This window comes from Saccopteryx leptura, chromosome 6, assembly GCF_036850995.1.
Source record: "Saccopteryx leptura isolate mSacLep1 chromosome 6, mSacLep1_pri_phased_curated, whole genome shotgun sequence".
In the NCBI taxonomy this organism is placed as follows: domain Eukaryota; kingdom Metazoa; phylum Chordata; class Mammalia; order Chiroptera; family Emballonuridae; genus Saccopteryx; species Saccopteryx leptura.
Window position 1 is genome coordinate 156,707,229 of NC_089508.1, and position 19,408 is coordinate 156,726,636.

Here is a 19,408-nt window from a genome sequence, read left to right on the forward strand (position 1 = left end):
GAACCCCTCCTGTTACCATGTTTTCCATATGCTATCTGTGCTGTAACCCAGTGGTCCCTAACCTTTTTTGGGCCACCGACCGGTTTAATGTCAGAAAATATTTTCACGGACCGGCCTTTAGGGTGGGATGGATAAATGCACAAAATAAAATTATGCGACTGGCGTAAAAACTGGTATTTTTAAATATAATTGTTGAATTTACAAGACAAGCGTGAAGAATGAGTCTTAGAAAGATGTAACAGAGGGAATCTGGTCATTTTTAAAAAATAAAACATCGTTCAGACTTAAATATAAATAAAACGGAAATAATGTAAGTTATTTATTCCTTCTCTGCGGACCGGTACCAAATGGCCCACAGAGCGGTACTGGTCTGCGGCCCGGAGGTTGGGGACCACTGCTGTAAACGTTAATTGTTAACTAAAAATATATGTATCTAGCCTGACCAGGTGGTGGCGCAGTGGATAGAGCGTCAGACTGGGATGCCAAGGACCCAGGTTCGAGACCTCGAGGTCGCCAGCTTGAGTGCAGGCTCATCTGGTTTGAGCAAAAGTTCACTAGCTTGGACCCAAGGTCGCTGGCTCCAGCAAGGGGTTACTCGGTCTGCTGAAGGCCCACGGTCAAGGCACATATAAGAAAGCAATCAATGAACAACTAAGGTGTCGCAATGCGCAACGAAAAACTAATGATTGATGCTTCTCATCTCTCCGTTCCTGTCTGTCCCTGTCTATCCCTCTCTCTGACTCTGTAAAAAAATGGAAAAAAAAAAGTGTCTATTCATTTTACTCTATCCACTCTCAGATTCCCAGGCTTCGCTTTCTCCTGCCTCCCTACTCTACCACCAATGAATTACATGTAACCCTCTTCACTTCTCCTTTTATCTTTATGTATAAAATAAGCTGCAAAACTGCTATTCCCCAGAGCATTTTCTTAAATGGTTGAGATTTTACTGCCAGGCAATTGTTGCCAAGTTGGCTCAAATAAACTCATAAAAATTCTCTAGAGATTTGGACGTTTCTCACGTGGACAAAACAACCAACTAAAACCTTCTGCCCTGAGCAGGCAGGTACATTAAGACTGCCAGATGCAGCAAATAAATTACAGGACACTCAGTTACATCTGAATTTTGGTATGTCTCTTACAGTAAAAACCTAATCGTTATTTCTGTGAAATTCAAATTTACTGGGTATCCTGTCTTTAATCCTGCAACCTGAGCTAGGGTAGCACCGTAGGGCAGGAGTTTCGAAGACTTTCATCTGGAGGGGGCACTGCAAGGAGGCCTTTGGGCCTTCCTGGTCTAAGAATAAAACACTGGTGGTTGCAGTGTGTGCAGCTGGCAGCCAGGCCCGCCTCACCGGGCCCGTGAAGAAAGAGGGCCATGGATCTCTGCTGGAACCCCGCGCCCGCCACCCAGGATTTGGGGATCAGAAAGTTCGAGATGACCGGAAGTGTCCTGTGCTTGACTTCTCAAGGGCCCGGATCCACCCTCAGACCCTCAGACAAGCCGCCCGGCACCAAGATGGCGCACGCAGCGGCTGCCAGCTTCCAAGATGGCGGTATGGGCCCGCGCCTGCGCTCTCGCTCCGGGCTGGCCCTGGGCTTCCTCCGGTTGAGAGTTCGACTCGCGTGGCCGTGTGCCGGTTGCTCTTCGGCCAGGGTGGTGGTCCCGGCCGCCGCCCCGCGCGATGAGGCTCCTCGGCTGGTGGCAGGTCCTGCTGTGGGTGCTGGGGCCTCCCGCCCGCGGCCAGGAGGGTGAGTACCGGCTGGGACGGTGGCTGGCGGGTGGCAGGCGGCGGTGTGCGAAATGCCGGGGCCAAGTGGGGGTCCGCCTGGGCGACGGTCTGACCTGCACGGAGGCCCGCAACGCGCGTCTCGCCTCGCCCGTCGCCGGCTCTTCCCGCGCTGGCTCCGCGGTGGAGCGGGGGACGGGCTGTGGCTGGGCCGCGTTCAGGCCCCTCGGCTGGCTACTGTCAGCAGGGAATGACCGTGCAGTAGCGCTTCCCGAGGCTCTTGTTAATGACAGTTATAACGAGTAGCCGGCATTTGTGCTGCCCTTATCGGGAGCCAGGAACTGTGCGTAGCGCTTTCCTTCCTTTTCTCACTTAGCCCTCCCACCGACCCGGGGAGCCAGGTTTCGTTGTATCTTCAGTTAACAGGTGGGGACGCTGGGCTCGGGCAGGCCAGGTACTCTGCCCGAGTTGGCACTTTTGGGAAATGGCAGAGGCCACGCTTTACTTTGTACCCTGCTCGACCACTTTCTTAAGAAGACCGCTCTTGCTCTGGTGCCTGTGCGAAGGACAGATATCAGAAACACAGGGGACCCCCACAGGGTAACCCATGGCTTGCCAGGGCGTGCTTGCAGGGCCCCTCGGGTGGAGAGGGTAGCCGCCCTGGAGGCCTGGCTGGGTCCAGGAGCAGAGCCTTCCTCCCACTGCTCCTCCACCCCATTCCTCGCAGCCCTGGTACAGTGCACACCCTTTGGTTTTGCTTGTCATTCAGAACAGGTCTTTTCTTTCCCTGGCTGTCCTGGTCGAGGCAGGGCAGCGGGGTTGCTGAGCAGGGAGAAGACTCAGGGATAGTTCAGTACAGTAATTACAGTTAATGAAAGCACTCATCATGTGCCTGGTGCTGTGCTTAGTGCTCTACAAACATCATCTTATTTAATCTTTAAGTGCTATGAAGTAGATGTTGTTATTGTTACCTTTTTATAGACAAGTAAGGTGAGACTCAGCATCAGTAAGACACTTGCTATCAAACAGCCAGAGTTGAACCAAGAATCAAGCCCAGGTCTGCCTGATTTCACAGTCAAATTTCTAATTTTTAATCTACCTTCTGTCACTACATTTAACTCCCAGCATCAGAGAGAGGGAAGCTTGTGCTGGGTATCTTCTGCCTTGTGCATCCAGCTCTGTGCCCTTAGTGGCTGCCCTGTGTGGAATAACACAACAGTCTCTCCTGCCTTCTGGCTTCCTTTGGGTCAGAATGAAGAAAGGGAGAGGTCTGGTATTGATTCTCTTAGCGCCCGTCTTCAGGGGTTATCACAGGTTGGCTGTTTCCTTCCACTGAAAATCACAGTTTCTGGAAGTCTGTCCTCACTGTTTTGTTTTGTTTTGTTTTCAGGGACAGAGAGAGAGAGAGTCAGATAGAGGGATAGATAGGGACAGACAAACAGGAACAGAGAGAGATGAGAAGCATCAATCATCAGTTTTTCGTTGGGACACCTTAGTTGTTCATTGATTGCTTTCTCCTATGTGCCATGACCGTGGGCCTTCAGCAGACTGAGTAACTCCTTGCTCCAGCCAGTGACCTTGGGTCCAAGCTGGTGAGCTTTTTGCTCGAGCCAGATGAGCCCGTGCTCAAGCTGGCAACCTTGGGGTCTCGAACCTGGGTCCTCGGCATCCCAGTCCGATGCTCTATCCATTGCGCCACCGCCTGGTCAGGCTGTTTTGTTTTTTTAAGGATTAGATAATTTAAAAGTTTTTTCTATTTATTGATTTTAGAGAGGAAAGGGGAGAGAAACATCAATTTGTTGTTCCACTGATTTATGCATTCATTAGGTCCTGTATGTGCCCTAACTGGGGATCAAACACACAACTTTGGCCTATTGTGACAGTGCTCCAGCCAGCTGAGTTACACAGCATTACCATGGGAAGGTTCACTAGTCCTACCCAGGCAGGGCTGTCCTCAGTGTTTCAAGGTTCTGGGATTGTTTCTGCCTCTGGCTTTTTTTTTTTTAATTTAAAAAAAAATTTTTTTTTTACAGTGACAGAGAGACAGATAGGGACAGACAGACAAGAACGGAGAGAGATGAGAAACATCAATCATCAGTTTTTCATTGCAACACCTTAGTTGTTCATTGATTGCTCTCTCATATGTGCCTTGACCGTGGGCCTTCAGCAGACCAAGTAACCCCTTCCTTGAGGTGAGCCTTGCTCAAGCCAGATGAGCCCGCACTCAAGCTGGTGACCTCGGGTCTCAAACCTGGGTCCAATGCATCCCAGTCCAACGCTCTATCCACTGCACCACCACATGGTCAGGCCTCTGCCTCTGGCTTCTTAAGACCTATGAGTGGTAACTGGATTGCCAACCTCTATTTCTGGCGCTGGAGTTTCGTTGTTGTTGTTGTTTTGTTTGTTTGTTTTTTGTGACAGAGACAGAGAGAGGGACAGATAGACAGGAAGGGAGAGAGATGAGAAGCATCAATTCTTCGTTGCAGCACCTTAGTTATTCACTGATTGCTTTCTCATATGTGCCTTGGCTGGGGTGGGGGGGCAGGGAGGGGAGGGCTTCAGCAGACTGAGTGACCCCTTGCTCAAGCCAACGATCCCGGACTCAAGCTGGTGAGCTTTGCTCAAACCAGATGAGCCTGCGCTCAAGCTGGCGACCTTGGTGCCTCGAACCTGGGTCCTCGGCGTCCCAGTCCGACGCTCTATCCACTGCGCCACCACCTGGTCAAGCCTGGCGCTGGAGTTCTTTACCATTGTTTTTGTTTTTTCCACATCCAGCCTACAGGTTGCTGGTCCCTTTATTAAGCTCTCCTGGAATTGCCCTGGTTGAATGTACTTTCTGTTTCTTGGCTGATTCAGGGGGTTGATTTATTGTTTCGTTCAGGGAGTCTACTTAGCAGTCAGGTCCTATTCATGTAGACCTGAGGATAACAACAGCCAAGGGGGTGAGTCATCTTGGCCAGGCCATGAGTGGGGTGAGGACCTAGGGACCTTTACCAGCTGGTTTCTTTTCACGGTGACTGAAAAATACAAGAATTTTACATTTTATTTTATTATTTATTTTAGAAAAATTTTCCATTGATTTTAGAGAGAAAAGGGGAGAGAGAGGTATCAATTCATTGTTTTATGTGGTTCCATTTAATTGTGCACTCATTGATTGCTTCTCATACATGCCCTGATAGGGATCAAACCTGTGACCTCGGCATGCCGGGACAATGCTTTATCCACTGAGCCACCTACCAGGGCTAATTTACTTTTCAATTACAGTTTACATTCAATTATTTTATATTAGTTTCAGGTGTACAGCCTAGTGGTTACTTTACAAAGTGGTTCCCTGATATTTCACGTGCTCACCTGGCACTGTCCATAGTTCTGACAATATTATTGACTATATTCCTATGCTGTGCTTTACATTTCCAGGACCATTTTTTGACTATCAATTTGTAGTTCCCAATCCCCCAACATTTTTCACACAGCTCCCCAACCAATTCCAAAGCTTTTTTCCTCAGAGGACACCACTGACAGATTAGCAACCGGAGGTGGCAGTGCTGTCCCGCTGTCAAGGGACTGGCAGTAACTCCTGGCTTCGGCACACCCATGTCCGTCCTCACCAGACAATCAGCAGACTGTTATGGAGCATACATACATCATATGCCATACAATGTGTTGGACACTGAGGGTACAGAGCCAGACAGAGAAACAGGCCTGTCCTCCTGTCTGATGGGGAAGACAGGCATTAAATGACTACAAACAAGTAAATTACAAGAGTGGAAAATACTTCGAGGGTGTTCCAGGGCCATTACTGGATGTTATAATGGGAAGTCCTTCAGGTCTGAGGGTCAGAGAGGGTGAAGTTCAACTCATACTGGTGAAGTTTAGGGTGAGATCTGAGGGATATGTTGGATTAGCCACAAGAAGAGTGGGCAGAGGGCTTTCCCCACAGAAAAACAGCCAGGACAGCTCCAAGGAAGGTGGAGAGCATGAATGATCAGGGACCAGAAATGCCTGGTGACACCAGTTGGGAGTGTGGACAGAAGCCACATCACGAGGGGCCTGGTGTTTATGCTACAGAGTACAGACTCATTCACAGGTCAGGGGGAGGCCTTTGAGTGGATTTTAGGGAGGGTTGTAACATTAGATGTATCTTTTTAAAAAATTTATTTATTCATTTTTGAGAGAGGAGAGCGAGAGAGAGAGAGGAGGGGGGAGGAGCAGGAAGCATCAACTCCCATATGTGCCTTGACCAGGCAAACCCAGGGTTTTGAACCAGCAACCTCAGTGTTCCAGGTTGACACTTTATCCACTGCACTGCCACAGGTCAGGCTTAGATTTATTTTTAACTGTCAGTTCCACTTGGGTTGCTGTGGGGAGCAGGGCCTGGAGAGGGCAGATAGAGGGCCAACCACAGAGACCAGTTAGGGGACTATCGCAATTGTCCAGGTGAGAGGTGGCTGTGGCCTGGGTTGAGGGGTGTGGTGGGTCCACACCATTCTGGATTGGTCCAGAATGTATTTAGCAGAGGACTTAATAGAACTTAGTGATGGTGCTGTCCATCTCTTTGAATTGTAAACATCGGTCATATCATCATCACTACTAGCATCACTGCAGCCATTTATGGAGTCCTACTATATGCCAGGGACCATACACATCTTTTCTCATTTAATCTGCATGGTAGCCTTTGGTGGTGCAGTGGATAAAGCATCAACCTGGAACACTGAGGTCACCAGTTCAAAACCCCAGACTTGCCTGGTCAAGGCACATACAGGAAGCAAATACTATGAGTTGATGCTTCCAGCTTCGCCCCCCTCTTGGTCTATCTCTCCTCTCCTTTCCCTAAAAGCCAACAAATAAAATCTTAAAAAAAAAAAAAAAAAAAGTCTGCATGGTAGCCCTGTGAATTTCTGCATTTCAGTAGTATTTTCTCCACTTGTTAGGTGCACACACTGAGTATTTCCTGGGGAAAGTATGGGTTGCTGCCCCTCCAAATCCTGGCTGTTTTCGGTCCTCCCACATTTGGCTCCCCTGCCACAGAAGCCAGTGTGGAAAAACCTGCTGCTGGTAGAGAACCTTCTGAAAAAACACTGGACAGTGTGAAGGAGCTGGGCGAGGCTAGGGCTTCGGGCAGAGGCGGCGTGGTGCCCCCACCTTTGTTCTCCAGACATCTTCCTTGCTGCCAGTAATGCAATAATTGCAATAATTTTCACTTTATATATAGGTCAAGCTACAATCAGCTTGTTTAGGTAAAGAAGCAATGTCTTTTAGAAGATGCATTACCATGGGATGATTCAGTGGCTCTCTAATGGTAATTCATATGTAGCTTAATGTGGAACAAATTCAGTGTTTTCTTTCTCCTCAATAACTAAATGAAAACAGTGGTACCTGAGGCAGTATGAATTTTTTTTTCCTAATCTACTATCTACTTCAATATCTTCATGGGAGGGAAAAACTACACTCCTGAACTTAAAATACCAGCTTTCTGCATCACTTAGACTCCCTTTTGATTTTCTGTGGGGGACATCTATTCATTTTTTGCATGCGGGTGAATCAAAGAGAACCAGATTCTAATTTGTGTCCTGATTTATTTATTTATTTTGAGAGACAGAAAGAGAGAGAACGACAGGTGGGAAGGGAGAGCATCAACTCATAGTTGCGGCACCTTAGTTGTTCACTGATTGCTTCTCATATATTCCTTGACTAGGGGGCTCCAGCCGAGCCAATGACCCCTTGCTCAAGCCAGTGACCTTTGGGCTCAAGCCAGAAACCATGGGGAATCATGTCTGTGATCCCACGCTCAAGCCGGCAAACCTGCATTCAAGCGGGTGAGCCTGTGCTTAAGCCAGATGAGCCCACACTCAAGCTGGTGACCTTGGAGTTTTGAACCTGGGACCTCAGTGCACCACCACCAGCCAAGCTAAAAATTATTTTATTGCCTGATCTTTAGTAGTGCAGTGGATAAAGTGTCGATGTGGAATGTTGAGGTTGCTAGTTCAAAATCCCAGGCTTGCCCAGTCAAGGCACATATGAGAAGCAACTATGAGTTGACGTTTTCTACTCCTTCCCCTCTGTGTCTCCTCTCTCTAAAATCAATAAATAAAATCTTTTCAAAAAATTTTTGTATGTCTTTATATCTACTTTTTTTTTTTTTACTTTTTGAACTCATGTCATACATTTAACAATTACTGTTTTAATTTTTTTTTTTTTTTTTTTGCATATTTCTGAAGCTGGAAACAGGGAGAGACAGTCAGACAGACTCCCGCATGCGCCCGACCGGGATCCACCCGGCACGCCCACCATGGGGCGACGCTCTGCCCACCAGGGGGCGATGCTCTGCCCATCCTGGGCGTCGCCATGTTGCGACAAGAGTCACTCTAGCGCCTGGGGCAGAGGCCACAGAGCCATCCCCAGCGCCCAGGCCATCTTTGCTCCAATAGAACCTTGGCTGCGGGAGGGGAAGGAGAGACAGAGAGGAAAGCGCGGCGGAGGGGTGGAGAAGCAAATGGGCGCTTCTCCTGTGTGCCCTGGCCGGGAATCGAACCCGGGTCCTCCGCACGCTAGGCCAACGCTCTACCGCTGAGCCAACCGACCAGGGCACAATTACTGTTTTAATATCCTTGTCTAATAATTCTGACACTTGTGCAAGCTCTAGATCAGTTTCAGTTGGTTCATTATTCTCATTATGGGTCATATTTTCCTTCTTTTTTTTTTTCTCCATGTCCACAGCTAAACTTATCCCCAGGTCCCAGGGCAGGAACCCAGAGCCCATGAGCGGTGGAGCTTGCTGTAGCAGCCATCTGGATATTTTCCTTCTTTTTGCTCCTGGAGGTCTCTGATGCCAGACATGAATTTTACCTTGAGTGCTGGATATTTTAGTATTCCTATAAATGTTCCTGAAGTTTGTTCTGAGGTACAGTTAAGGTCAGCCTCTGAAAATTAAATTGCTGAAAACAATTTGATCCTTACTTTTAAAAGGTTTGCTAGATGGGAGCAAAGCTGTATTTACTTTCTCCAGGGTTAATTGTGCCCCATTACTGGGGCAAGTCCCTTTTGTGTACTCTGCCCAGTGTGCCATGAAATATGAGGTTTTCCAGTCTAGCTGGTGAGTGCAGGTACAATTCCCAGCTGTGCAAGTGTTGGGTACTGTTGCCTCTGATACTTTTGGGTGGTTCTTTCCCTGGCTTTGGGTAGTTTAGTCACATGCATGTGCTGGAAGGGCCCCTCTGCAGATCTCTGGAGTCTGTGCTCTGCTGCACTCCCATCTCTGGTATTCTCTTCTGCTAACTCTAGCTGCCTTGGTCTCCGACCCTCAGCTTCATTTCCTCAATTCTCTGAGTCCACTGGGCTCTGACTGTTCCCCTGCCTCAGGCCACAGTGAGAAAGAACTCCTCAGGCAGTAAGCTAGATTGATTGCCGGGCTCTCCTCACATTTCCTGTTTCTCAGACATCTCTGTTCTTCATTGCCTGATAAATAGTCTTCTGAAACAGTTGTTTCATGTATTTGACTGTCTTTGGGTTGCTTTAGGAGGGAGGGTAAATCTGGTCCCTGTTACTCCATCTTAGCCAGAAGCAGAATGTTTTTGAATTGCCAAATGAGTCCACCGATCTCTATGGGAATGTTCTCTAAGACCAAGACCGTATATGAATGTGTGTACCTTAGGAATCCTGCTCCCAGGCCCCCCCAGCTCTGAAGCTAGTTGGTCATTCATAATCTGATGACATGCTGGTGGTGGCTTGGCAGAGTTCATTACTCAGCTGGTGGCTCCCTAGCCACATGGTGAGCTTGCGTGAGTGCAGTTGGGCTCATTTGTTTCCCCTAGTCATTGCTTGGCACAGAGTCTGGCAGCTGTTGTTGGGTTAATGAGAGCTGGAGAGCAGGAGGATTTGTTACAGAGGTGAGTGGAGATTGCTAAGTGGACATTCAAGACTGCCCAGGACTCTGCCCGTAGCAGCATTTTGCCGAAGCCCAAGCTAGAGGCTCTCCTTTTCTCCCTGCTGTTGCTCCTGCACTGCAGGTGCTCCTAGGCCTGGCTTCATTGCCTGCTCAGTGTGCCAATGGGCATTATGCCGAAGCTGTCTGCTGCCTCTGTTGGTCATCTGTTAAGTGGGGGTGATAACCTTTGTCCTGCCCATCTCACAGAACTGTTACATGTGCAACGATGCTTTGCCATAGTAGATTCTTCCATAAAGTCATCATTACTTCCTTAGATGTTTTCATCAAATGACTGAAACTGTTAAAATGTTTGTATTATATTTTATCAATGGAATGTCCGCACTGGAATTTTTTTGTTTATAATTCACATGGCAAGCAGCGGATTTTGCTTGAAGCTATGTATCATATTTGTCTACTTATTTATTTGGCATTCATTAATCAACTACCTCCTTGAGCTTTCTCCGTGACCTGGAGAATGGTGAAGAGCCCTCTGATAGTTTAATGGGAAAGACAGCCTTTTTTCCCTTAGGGAAAAATGTCATACTTGAGGAGAACTGTAATAATTCTTTGGGGGTCATTTATTTGGAAGTCAGGTATGACTGTGAACATGCTGGCATGTTGTAGTTGCAGAGGGAAGTGGTCACTTATGGTCAGGGGAGCAGTCTGCACCTCGGCTCCAGGCGGGGTCCATGCACGTGGGTGAAGAGAAGCCTTCACATGGCCCAATGGGCACAGGGTCAGCAGCAGAGGCCGATGCAGTGCTGGGGCTGGACACCGAAGGCGACCACATGGTGATGGTATCTGTGATTCCTGGGGAAGCCGAGGACAAACTGAACTCAGAGCCCAGCAGTGGCACCTGTGAGGCTGGAGGGAATGAGGACTCACGGTGTGACCTCCGGAAGAGCCTCTTTTCCCTGGGGGGTGCTGGAGTCAGCCTCCCGGATAGGGAAGAAGAGGAGTACATGGAGCCAGAAGCGGTGGAAGCTGACCCAGCCCCCACTGAGGACTCCAATCACACTGACAGCCAGAAGTCTCCCAAGGTCAACTGCGAGGAAAGAAACGTCACTGGAATAGAAAATTTCACCCTGAAAATTTTAAATATGTCACAGGTAAGAAAAAATGATTTAGTACTTTTTTGCTTTTCAGCACATTGATTTTATGATTCAAGATTCTATCAACTTTGAAATGGAGGGTGGTAATCTTGATCGTATTGTAAGTAATATAGTGGCTGCATGAGTGAGAATGGACTTGGCTCTCTGTGATGTTTGTAGGAAAGGAGATATAACTAGTTCCATTGTGCTTTTTGTTTGTTTGTTTGTTTGTTTATTTCTTGTATTTTTCCGAAGCTGGAAACGGGGAGAGACAGTCAGACAGACTCCTGCATGCGCCCGACAGGGATCCACCCGGTACGCCCACCAGGGAGCCATGCTCTGCCCACCAGGGGGCGATGCTCTGCCCACCAGGGGGCGATGCTCTGCCCACCAGGGGGCGATGCTCTGCCCCTCCGGGGGCGTCGCTCTGTTGCGACCAGAGCCACTTCAGCGCCTGGGGCAGAGGCCGAGGAGCCATCCCCAGCGCCCGGGCCATCTTTGCTCCAATGGAACCTTGGCTGCAGGAGGGGAAGAGAGAGACAGAGAGGAAGGAGAGGGGGAGGGGTGGAGAAGCAGATGGGCGCTTCTCCTGTGTGCCCTGGCTGGGAATCGAACCTGGGACCCCTTGCATGCCAGGCCAACGCTCTACCACTGAGCCAACCGGCCAGGGCTGTGCTTTTTGGGAAGCTTCGTCCTAGTCATTCTTGGGAGAGCCTCATCCCCAAGCCTCAAGGTAAAAATTCTAGTGGGCATCAGAATCATAACAGAAGCCACTTAAAAAATCTGAATTATAAAAAAAATCTGCCCTGGCCGGATAGCTTGGTTGGTTAGAGCATCATCCCGATATTCAAAGGTTGCCAGTTTGATCCGGGGTCAGGGCACATACAGGAACAGATCAATGTTTCTGTCTTTTCCTTCCCTTTTCTCTTTCTAAAATCAATCAATAAATTCTAAAAAATCTGAATTACTAAAATTATAATTTAGCATTGTTTGATTAGTAATACCCCTGGGAAGTATGATATATTGAAGAAAAATTTTTTCTTCCAAAGAGTGTTTACTCTTGAATGACTACTGAGACAATTGTCCCAAACCCAGCCATGTTTCTAGTTGGATAAGCAGTGATTCCAAAGAGGATAGTAGGATACAGACTGATAGCTTTCTGTAGGATAGTTGTCAGCAGCATGAATTCAGAGAAGTCAGAGCTCTGAAAGCTGCAATTGCTTTTTTTTCTGTTTTCCAAGTGAGAGGAGAGGAGATAAACAGACTCCCACATGTGCCCTGACCAGGATCCACTTGCATCCCCCATCTGGGGCTGATGCTCTGCCCATCTAGGGCCATGATTGCAACTGAGCTATTTTTAGCGCCTGAGGTGGAGGCTTCTCGGAGCCATCCTCAGTGCCTGGGGCTGATAGGCTGGAACTAACTGAGCCATGGCTGTGGGAGGGGAAGAGAGAGAGAGAAGGGAGAGAGGGAAGAGTAGAGGAGCAGATGGTTGCTTCTCCTGTGTGCCTTGACTAGGTTTTGAACCTAGGACATCCACGTGCTTAACTGATGCTCTACCACTGAGCCAACTGGCCAAGGCTGCTGCTTCTAAATGAGGGCCCGTATGGTATGCTGAGCCCCTCAAAGTACAGGGTCAGTGCTCGCCTCACACTGTCTCCTCAGTGTCTGGTAAAAACTATGCCTTAACTCTGTGGGACTTGTCTTATGAGTGTCACACACGTGACCAGGAGAGAGCAGTTTAAGTAGGCTGAGCTAGGGTGGTGGCAGGAATGATGCACTTTTGACTTGACTAACCTTTGGAAAAATATATTGATCTGCTTAGTACAGACTTGGATCAACTAAGATGATAGTTTGGACCTCAGATCACAGTTCTCTAATAATGCCATTAGGTTGTGAGAGACACACAATCAAAGGTTGTGAAGTGGCCCATACCCTGTGAATACCTAGTATTTGAATGAATAAATTATGAAAACTATTAAAATTGCTTTACAGTAATATTAAGACAGCTTAGAGGAAAGTTTATAACTTGTTATTTGATAGTAACTTTTCTGCTGACTGAGGGATGCCTATGGTTCAACATCCAAAAGGGTTTAAGGGGATACACTACAGTCTACCTCCCACCCCTGCCCCACCTCCTTTCCCTGGAGTCAGCAGTGTTTCCTATTCGGTGTCCGTCCAGAAAAACATACCGCTGACTTTTTTTTTTTTTTTTCTGAAGCTGGAAATGGGGAGAGACAGTCAGACTCCCAGCATGCGCCCGACCGGGATCTGCCCACCGGGATCCACCCGGCACGCCCACCAGGGGCGACGCTCTGCCCACGGGGGGGGGGGGGGTGCTCTGCCCCTCCGGGGGGTCGCTCTGACGCGACCAGAGCCACTCTAGCGCCTGGGGCAGAGGCCAAGGAGCCATCCCCAGTGCCCGGGCCATCTTTGCTCCAATGGAGCCTTGGCTGCGGGAGGGGAAGAGAGAGACAGAGAGGAAGGAGGGGGAGGGTGGAGAAGCAAATGGGCGCTTCTCCTATGTGCCCTGGCCGGGAATCGAAGCCGGGTCCCCCGCATGCCAGGCTGACGCTCTACCGCTGAGCCAACCGGCCAGGGCCCGTGCTGCTGACTTTAACACTTGTTTCTTTTACTGCAGGACCTTATGGATTTTCTAAACCCCAATGGGAGTGACTGCACACTAGTCCTGTTTTACACACCTTGGTGCCGATTTTCTGCCAGTTTGGCCCCTCATTTTAATTCTCTGCCCCGGGCGTTTCCAGCTCTTAATTTTTTGGCCCTGGATGCATCTCAGCATAGCAGGTATTTTCCGTTGATTGGGTTTTGGGTTTCCTTCTTATCCTTTGGGATGATGGTGACAGTCATTTGGAGGCAGTAACTAGTTAAGTGGAAAGCAGTGGAGGTAGTGTGAGCTTTCTCAAAGGGCTTGAAGGAAGGGAAAGGCAGGTGCGAATGAGGAGAGTCATGAAGAGTGTCAGCTGACTGACGAAGCTGACAGCTCCTTTTCTGGAGGCCCCTTTTGAGGAAGGAGGACTCTTCTCTGTGGTGGAATTTAAAGATAGCTCTGCCTCATGGCAGGGGAGGGGCCAGAGGACTTTCTCGGATCCTGGCCAGAAAGAATTAGCAAAATCAGATCACAAGTAGGATCTTCCCTTGGACTTTCACCTGCAGTTTAGGCCTGACAGCCTAACTCCCTGTTCTGTGTCTACTTCGAATTTCTTTCTTTGTTTTTTATTCTTCCGTTCCTTCTTCTTTTTTTTTTTTTTTTTTTTGTGGCAGAGACAGGGAGAGTCAGAGAGAGGGACAGACAGGGACAGACAGACAGGAAGGGAGAGAGATGAGAAACATCAATTCTTTGTGCAGTTTCTTAGTTGTTCATTGATTGCTTTCTCATATGTGCCTTGACCGTGGGCCTTCAGCAAACTGAGTAACCCCTTGCTGGAGCCAGTGACTTTGGGTCCAAGCTGGTGAGCCTTGCTCAAACCAGATGAGTCCGTGCTCAAGCTGGCAATCTTGGGGTTTCGAACCTGGGTCCTCCACATCCCAGTCCGACGCTCCATCCACTGCACCACCGCCTTGGTCAGGCCTTTCCCTCTTTCTTACATTTATTTTTGCATGAGTATTCTTAAGTGGACATTCAACAAATTAATGAATTAACTTAGCTCTTTAAAATGACATTTACCCTTGTTTTATATTTCTTTTATATTGTGTGGGCTTTTATCTTTTTTTTTTTTTTTTTTCTGAAGCTGGAAACGGGGAGAGACAGTCAGACAGACTCCCGCATGCGCCCGACCGGGATCCGCCCGGCTTGCCCACCAGGGGCGACGCTCTGCCCACCAGGGGGCGATGCTCTGCCCCTCCGGGGCGTCACTCTGCCGCGACCAGAGCCACTCTAGCGCCTGGGGCAGAGGCCAAGGAGCCATCCCCAGTGCCCGGGCCATCTTTGCTCCAATGGAGCCTTGGCTGCAGGAGGGGAAGAGAGAGACAGAGAGGAAGAGGGGGGGGGCGTGGAGAAGCAAATGGGCGCCTCTCCTATGTGCCCTGGCCGGGAATTGAACCCAGGTCCCCCGCACGCCAGGCCGACACTCTACCGCTGAGCCAACCTGCCAGGGCCTATCTTTTTTAAATGTGCAATAAGATGTTACTGTGAACTTTGTTCACTAAGTGCTACAGCTGTGCCTGGATTATAAACTGTATGTGCCCCTCATTCTCTAAATCAGACGCCCCTTAGCAGGCCACACAGTGTTGTATGAGTGAATTTGGGAAGTCTGCATGATGGTCAAGTTGGTGATAAAACTGAAGTTGAATAACACTTGATTAATTTGTGCTCTAGTGAATTTTGGTGTGGGTAAGGTAACTGCAAGTGTTCACCTGAGACTGTTTATGAAGAAAGAAATTTCCCAACAAATCAGTCATTCTCACAGGGGCTTCAGGAAGAACTGGCCTAAGAGAAAAAATTGATGCGGGAAATTGAGGCTTACAGAGCTTAAGTAATTTAGCCTGATCAGTGGTTGCGCAGTAGATAGAGCGCTGACCTGAGATGCTGAGGTCCCAATTATGAGCTGATACTTCTCATCTCTCTCCCTTCCTATCTGCCTCTCTCTCTCTCTCTTGAAAAAAAAAAAAAAGTTAAGTAATCTGCCGATTCCACAGACTACTTGGTTCAGTGGCAGACCTGAGGCTTGAACCCAGAGTGTGTTGACTTGGAGCTCATACCACCACTCTGCATTATGTAAAGGTGAAACAAAATCGCTCCGGTTCATATTACTTCTCAGTCATCCTGCCCTAATTGTGAACTTCCAGGTGTGTTTGTTAGATCATCAATTCCTTTGTTCCAACCTACCAAAAAAAATGTTTAGCATAAGTTGAATTTTTTATGAGGGATGGATGTGGGCATTCTGGAGAGTTTGAAATGTAAAACGACAGTGTGCTTTGTCCATGGGTTAGAAAGTTCTGATATAGCAGTTAGGAACTTATATAGTGGAATAACCGGGTCATGTGTCGTTCATATTGTAATAGAACACATCTCAGCAGAACCAAAATGCCTCCAGCCAGGACCCATAAAGAAGAAGGTCAGAAGCAACTGCAAGTCTATAGAGTTTGAATATCAGAAACTTCCACCCAGAATAGACCGTTTTATTTGTTGCCATCCATTCTCATATGCTAATTGTGTGAGAAAGCCCACACTAATTCAGGTTTTTTTACTTTTCCTTGTAGCCTTTCTACCAGGTTTGGCACTGTAGCTGTTCCGAACATCTTGTTATTTCAAGGAGCTAAACCAATGGCTAGGTTTAATCATACAGACCGAACACTGGAAACCCTGAAAATCTTCATTTTCAACCAGACAGGTATGTAGAAATAATGCGCTGTAGAAGAGATTTTGTTGCTGAGGTTTTGTGCCTTCTGTGGGTTCCCATCTGCTGTCATCCTTACGTGAAGGATTCAAGATTGCTTGGAGATGTAAAACTTCTCTTCTCATGAACTGTTATTCGCCTGTTAAATGTCTCCCAATCGGTAGCAAGTATAACATGAACAGGCTAATTTTAATAGATTAAAAATACCTTTTTTTTTTAAAGGACAGCTTTATTGAGATAGAATTCACATACCATACACCTGTAGATACCTTTTTAAATAATTTTTTTCGTTTGAGTGTAATATTTACACAAAAATATGCATAGGTGATGCATTTTCACAAAGTGATACCTTGAGTAACCAATGTTCAGATCCAGATGGAGAACACTACCAGCCTCCCTCAGCACCGCTGCTCCTGCCCTGCCCTGCCCCGCCCCACCAGTTTGAGTCCTAACAGCATGGACTAGTGTAACCTATTTCTGAACTTTATATTAATGGGGAAGAAGTATGGATTGTTTGTGTCTGGCTTATTTCACTCACCATTGTATCTGTGGGATTCATCTACACTGTTGCATATGCTGGTTGTTTTTTGTTGCTGTATAGTGTTCCATTTATCAATTCACTTGTAGATGCTATTTTAATTCCTTAATATTTGCCAAAGCAGACGGCCTTCTTTTTTACAAAGTTTGAGCACTGTATATTGAAGAAATTTCCTTCATTGGCAAAGTCTATTATTCAAAAGCTTTAACACCTCAATAATGAGCACACCTTCTTCCTGTAGTAGAATACAAATTATAATAAATACAAATTATAACATACTTTCCATGTACATTAAGTTGCATGTACTTCTTTTTCTTTTTGTATTTTTTTTAGGTGAGAAGCGGGGAGGTAGAGAGACAGACTCCCACACGTGCCCAACAGGGATCCACCTGGCATGCCCACAAGGGGGTGATGCTCTGCCCATCTGGGGCATTCCTCTGTTGCAAGCAGAGCCATTTTAGTGCCTGGGGTGAGGCTATGGTGCCATCCTCAGCGCACGGGCCAACTCGCTCCAGCGGAGCCTTGGCTGTGGGAGGAGAAGAAAGGGGGGAGTGTGGAGAAGCAGATGGTCGCTTCTCCTGTGTGCCCTGAGTGGGAATCAAATCCTGGAACATCCACACTGGGCTGAACCAACTGGCCAGGGCCGCATGTATTTATTTCTAACACTAAAGAACAAAGAGCCAAGTGTGACCTCACAGGAGAAGAAGGCTTGTTACCAGGCAGTTAGTGATTTTGGGTCTTGTAATTCAGATTGATATGGAGAGGTAGCTATTTTGCACAATGCTCTAAGAAAACCTAGGATACAAATGAAATTTGCAATCACTGATCGCAATTGTTATTTGTGCTAACAGTTCTTTTAGTAAATTTATTTAAAAGCATTTTGAATTTATTATTACGTAACCTGTGAAAACTTCCTGTAGACTCCTGAGAGTAGCTTTACTAGTTACCTGTTGAACTTTGGTCTCAAAAGAGAACAGAAGACTCCTGTCAGGTAGCTCAGTTGGTTAAGAGTGTCATCCCGATATACCAGGTTGAGGGTTCAATCCCTGGTGAGGGAACATACAAGAATCAACTAATGAATGCATTAAGTGGAAAAACAAATCAATGTTTTTCTCTCTCACCATTACTCTCTCTCTTTTTCAAAATCAATAAGTATTTTTAAAAACTTAAAAAAGAAAACAAAAGACAACTCACAATACCCTGATGAGCTCACAGAAATGCTAGTGTTTTAGCTTGGAGCAGCTGCAGGTAGTCCTGTGCCCTTGATGTGGTGAGGAGAAAGGCAAGTGCAGGGTACACCTGAGCAAGTGAAACCCATCCCAGATATGTCAGCAGTGGCGTTTAAGACTGCATGTCATTTTACATACCTTGTAAAATACTTCCAAAAGATACGTAGTGGCTGTGTTTTCTTTCTTTTTTTTTTAAGATTTTATTTATTCATTAGAGAGAGAGAGAAGAGGGGAGGAGCAGGAAGTATCAACTCCCATATGTGCCTTGACCAGGCAAGCCCAGGGTTTTGAACCGGCAACTTCAGTGTTTCCAGGTTGAGGCTGTGTTTTCTATGTGATCTGAAACAATTGATTTCTCTTGCAGGTATAGAAGCAAAGAAAAATGTGGTAGTAACTCAAGCCGACCAAATTGGCCCTCTTCCCAGCACTTTGATAAAAAATGTGGACTGGTTGCTTGTATTTTCCTTATTCTTTTTAATTAGTTTTATTATGTATGCTACCATTCGAACTGAGAACATTCGGTGGCTAATTCCAGGACAAGAGCAGGAACATGTGGAGTAGGGATGGACTGAAGGAAGCTGGAAGGAGGAATCTCAATGCTTCATTTCAGAAATTAATGCTGCAGCTTCATACCTTTTCTCCAGTGAAGAGTTGACTTACAGCTTCAAAGAATCATGCGTTTGGGGAGGACTGAGTGAGGGAGGGGTGGAGGGATTGAACGAAAAAAAAGGAGAAACTCATGAAAAAAATAAAATTAAAAGAAGAATCATGTATTTGTTGAACGGTTTAATGTGTAAAAAACATTATACACTGGTGTTTTAACTTTTATTGCAGTAAGCAAATGCAAAAATATTCAATAGAATCCACCATTCTTATTTTTACTACTTGAACAGAATCCAGTAGATTAAGGGAGTAATCCAGTTTGAAATGGGATGTGTTCTGGTGGAAAATGAGGACAATAACAATCTGCTTACTAGGTAGAAGGCAGAAATAGGACTTTCAGATTAGTTCTAGAAAACTCTTGTTTCCTTTTATCTAAGAAGGTTACTTTTTTGTTTATTTGTAGTTTCTCAGACTTTAAGCAGTAAAGCATTGTTATGGGAAGAATAAACCAGAATTGATAAATGTGACCTTTCAAGTAGCAAATGATGGGAAAATAAGTCAAATACCCTGTTGTTTGTGACCTCTAATTTCTGTGTGTGTGTGTGTGTGTGTGTGTGTGTGTGTGTGTGTGTGTGACAGAGACAGGGACAGGCAGGGACAGACAGACAGGAAGGGAGAGAGATGAGAAGCATCAATTCTTCATTGTGTCACCTTAGTTGTTCATTGATTACTTTCTCATATATGCTTTGACTGCAGGGCTACAGTAGAGGGAGGGACCCCTTGCTCAAGCTAGCGACCTTGGGCTCAAGCTGGTGAGCCTTGTTCAAACCAGATGAGCCCATGCTCAAGCTGGCGACCTGGGGTTTTGAACCTGGATCCTCTGCATCCCAGTTCTACGCTCTATCCATTCATTGTGCCACTGCCTGGTCAGGCTGTGAC

The 19,408-nt window shown here is 46.9% G+C and overlaps 1 protein-coding gene and 1 pseudogene across 2 annotated transcripts; one reads left to right on the forward strand and one right to left on the reverse strand.

The window, feature by feature from the left end:
- Positions 1–1,550: 1,550 nt before the first annotated feature.
- TXNDC15 (thioredoxin domain containing 15) lies at positions 1,551–18,639 on the forward strand. 2 transcript variants are annotated; one of them, XM_066344500.1, is made up of 5 exons: positions 1,551–1,749; positions 10,282–10,760; positions 13,384–13,547; positions 15,963–16,093; positions 18,231–18,639. In XM_066344500.1, the coding sequence occupies exons 1-5, from the start codon at positions 1,683–1,685 to the stop codon at positions 18,425–18,427; spliced, it is 1,038 nt and encodes a 345-aa protein (XP_066200597.1). In that variant the 5' UTR covers positions 1,551–1,682; the 3' UTR covers positions 18,428–18,639. The 2 variants fall into 2 exon arrangements, with proteins under 2 accessions (XP_066200597.1, XP_066200596.1); XM_066344499.1 differs by having other exon boundaries at positions 1,553–1,749; positions 10,276–10,760.
- LOC136377919 (small nucleolar RNA SNORA5) lies at positions 8,433–8,583 on the reverse strand (annotated as a pseudogene).
- Positions 18,640–19,408: the final 769 nt, after the last annotated feature.

Excerpts from the sequence above, each read along its gene's own strand:
- TXNDC15 (XM_066344499.1), top strand. The coding sequence starts at position 1,683 with ATGAGGCTCCTCGGCTGGTGGCAGGTCCTGCTGTGGGTGCTGGGGCCT. Across the intron at positions 1,750-10,275 it reads TCCCGCCCGCGGCCAGGAGG|TTGCAGAGGGAAGTGGTCAC; the intron begins GTGAGTACCGGC and ends GGCATGTTGTAG. Across the intron at positions 16,094-18,230 it reads CTTCATTTTCAACCAGACAG|GTATAGAAGCAAAGAAAAAT; the intron begins GTATGTAGAAAT and ends TTTCTCTTGCAG.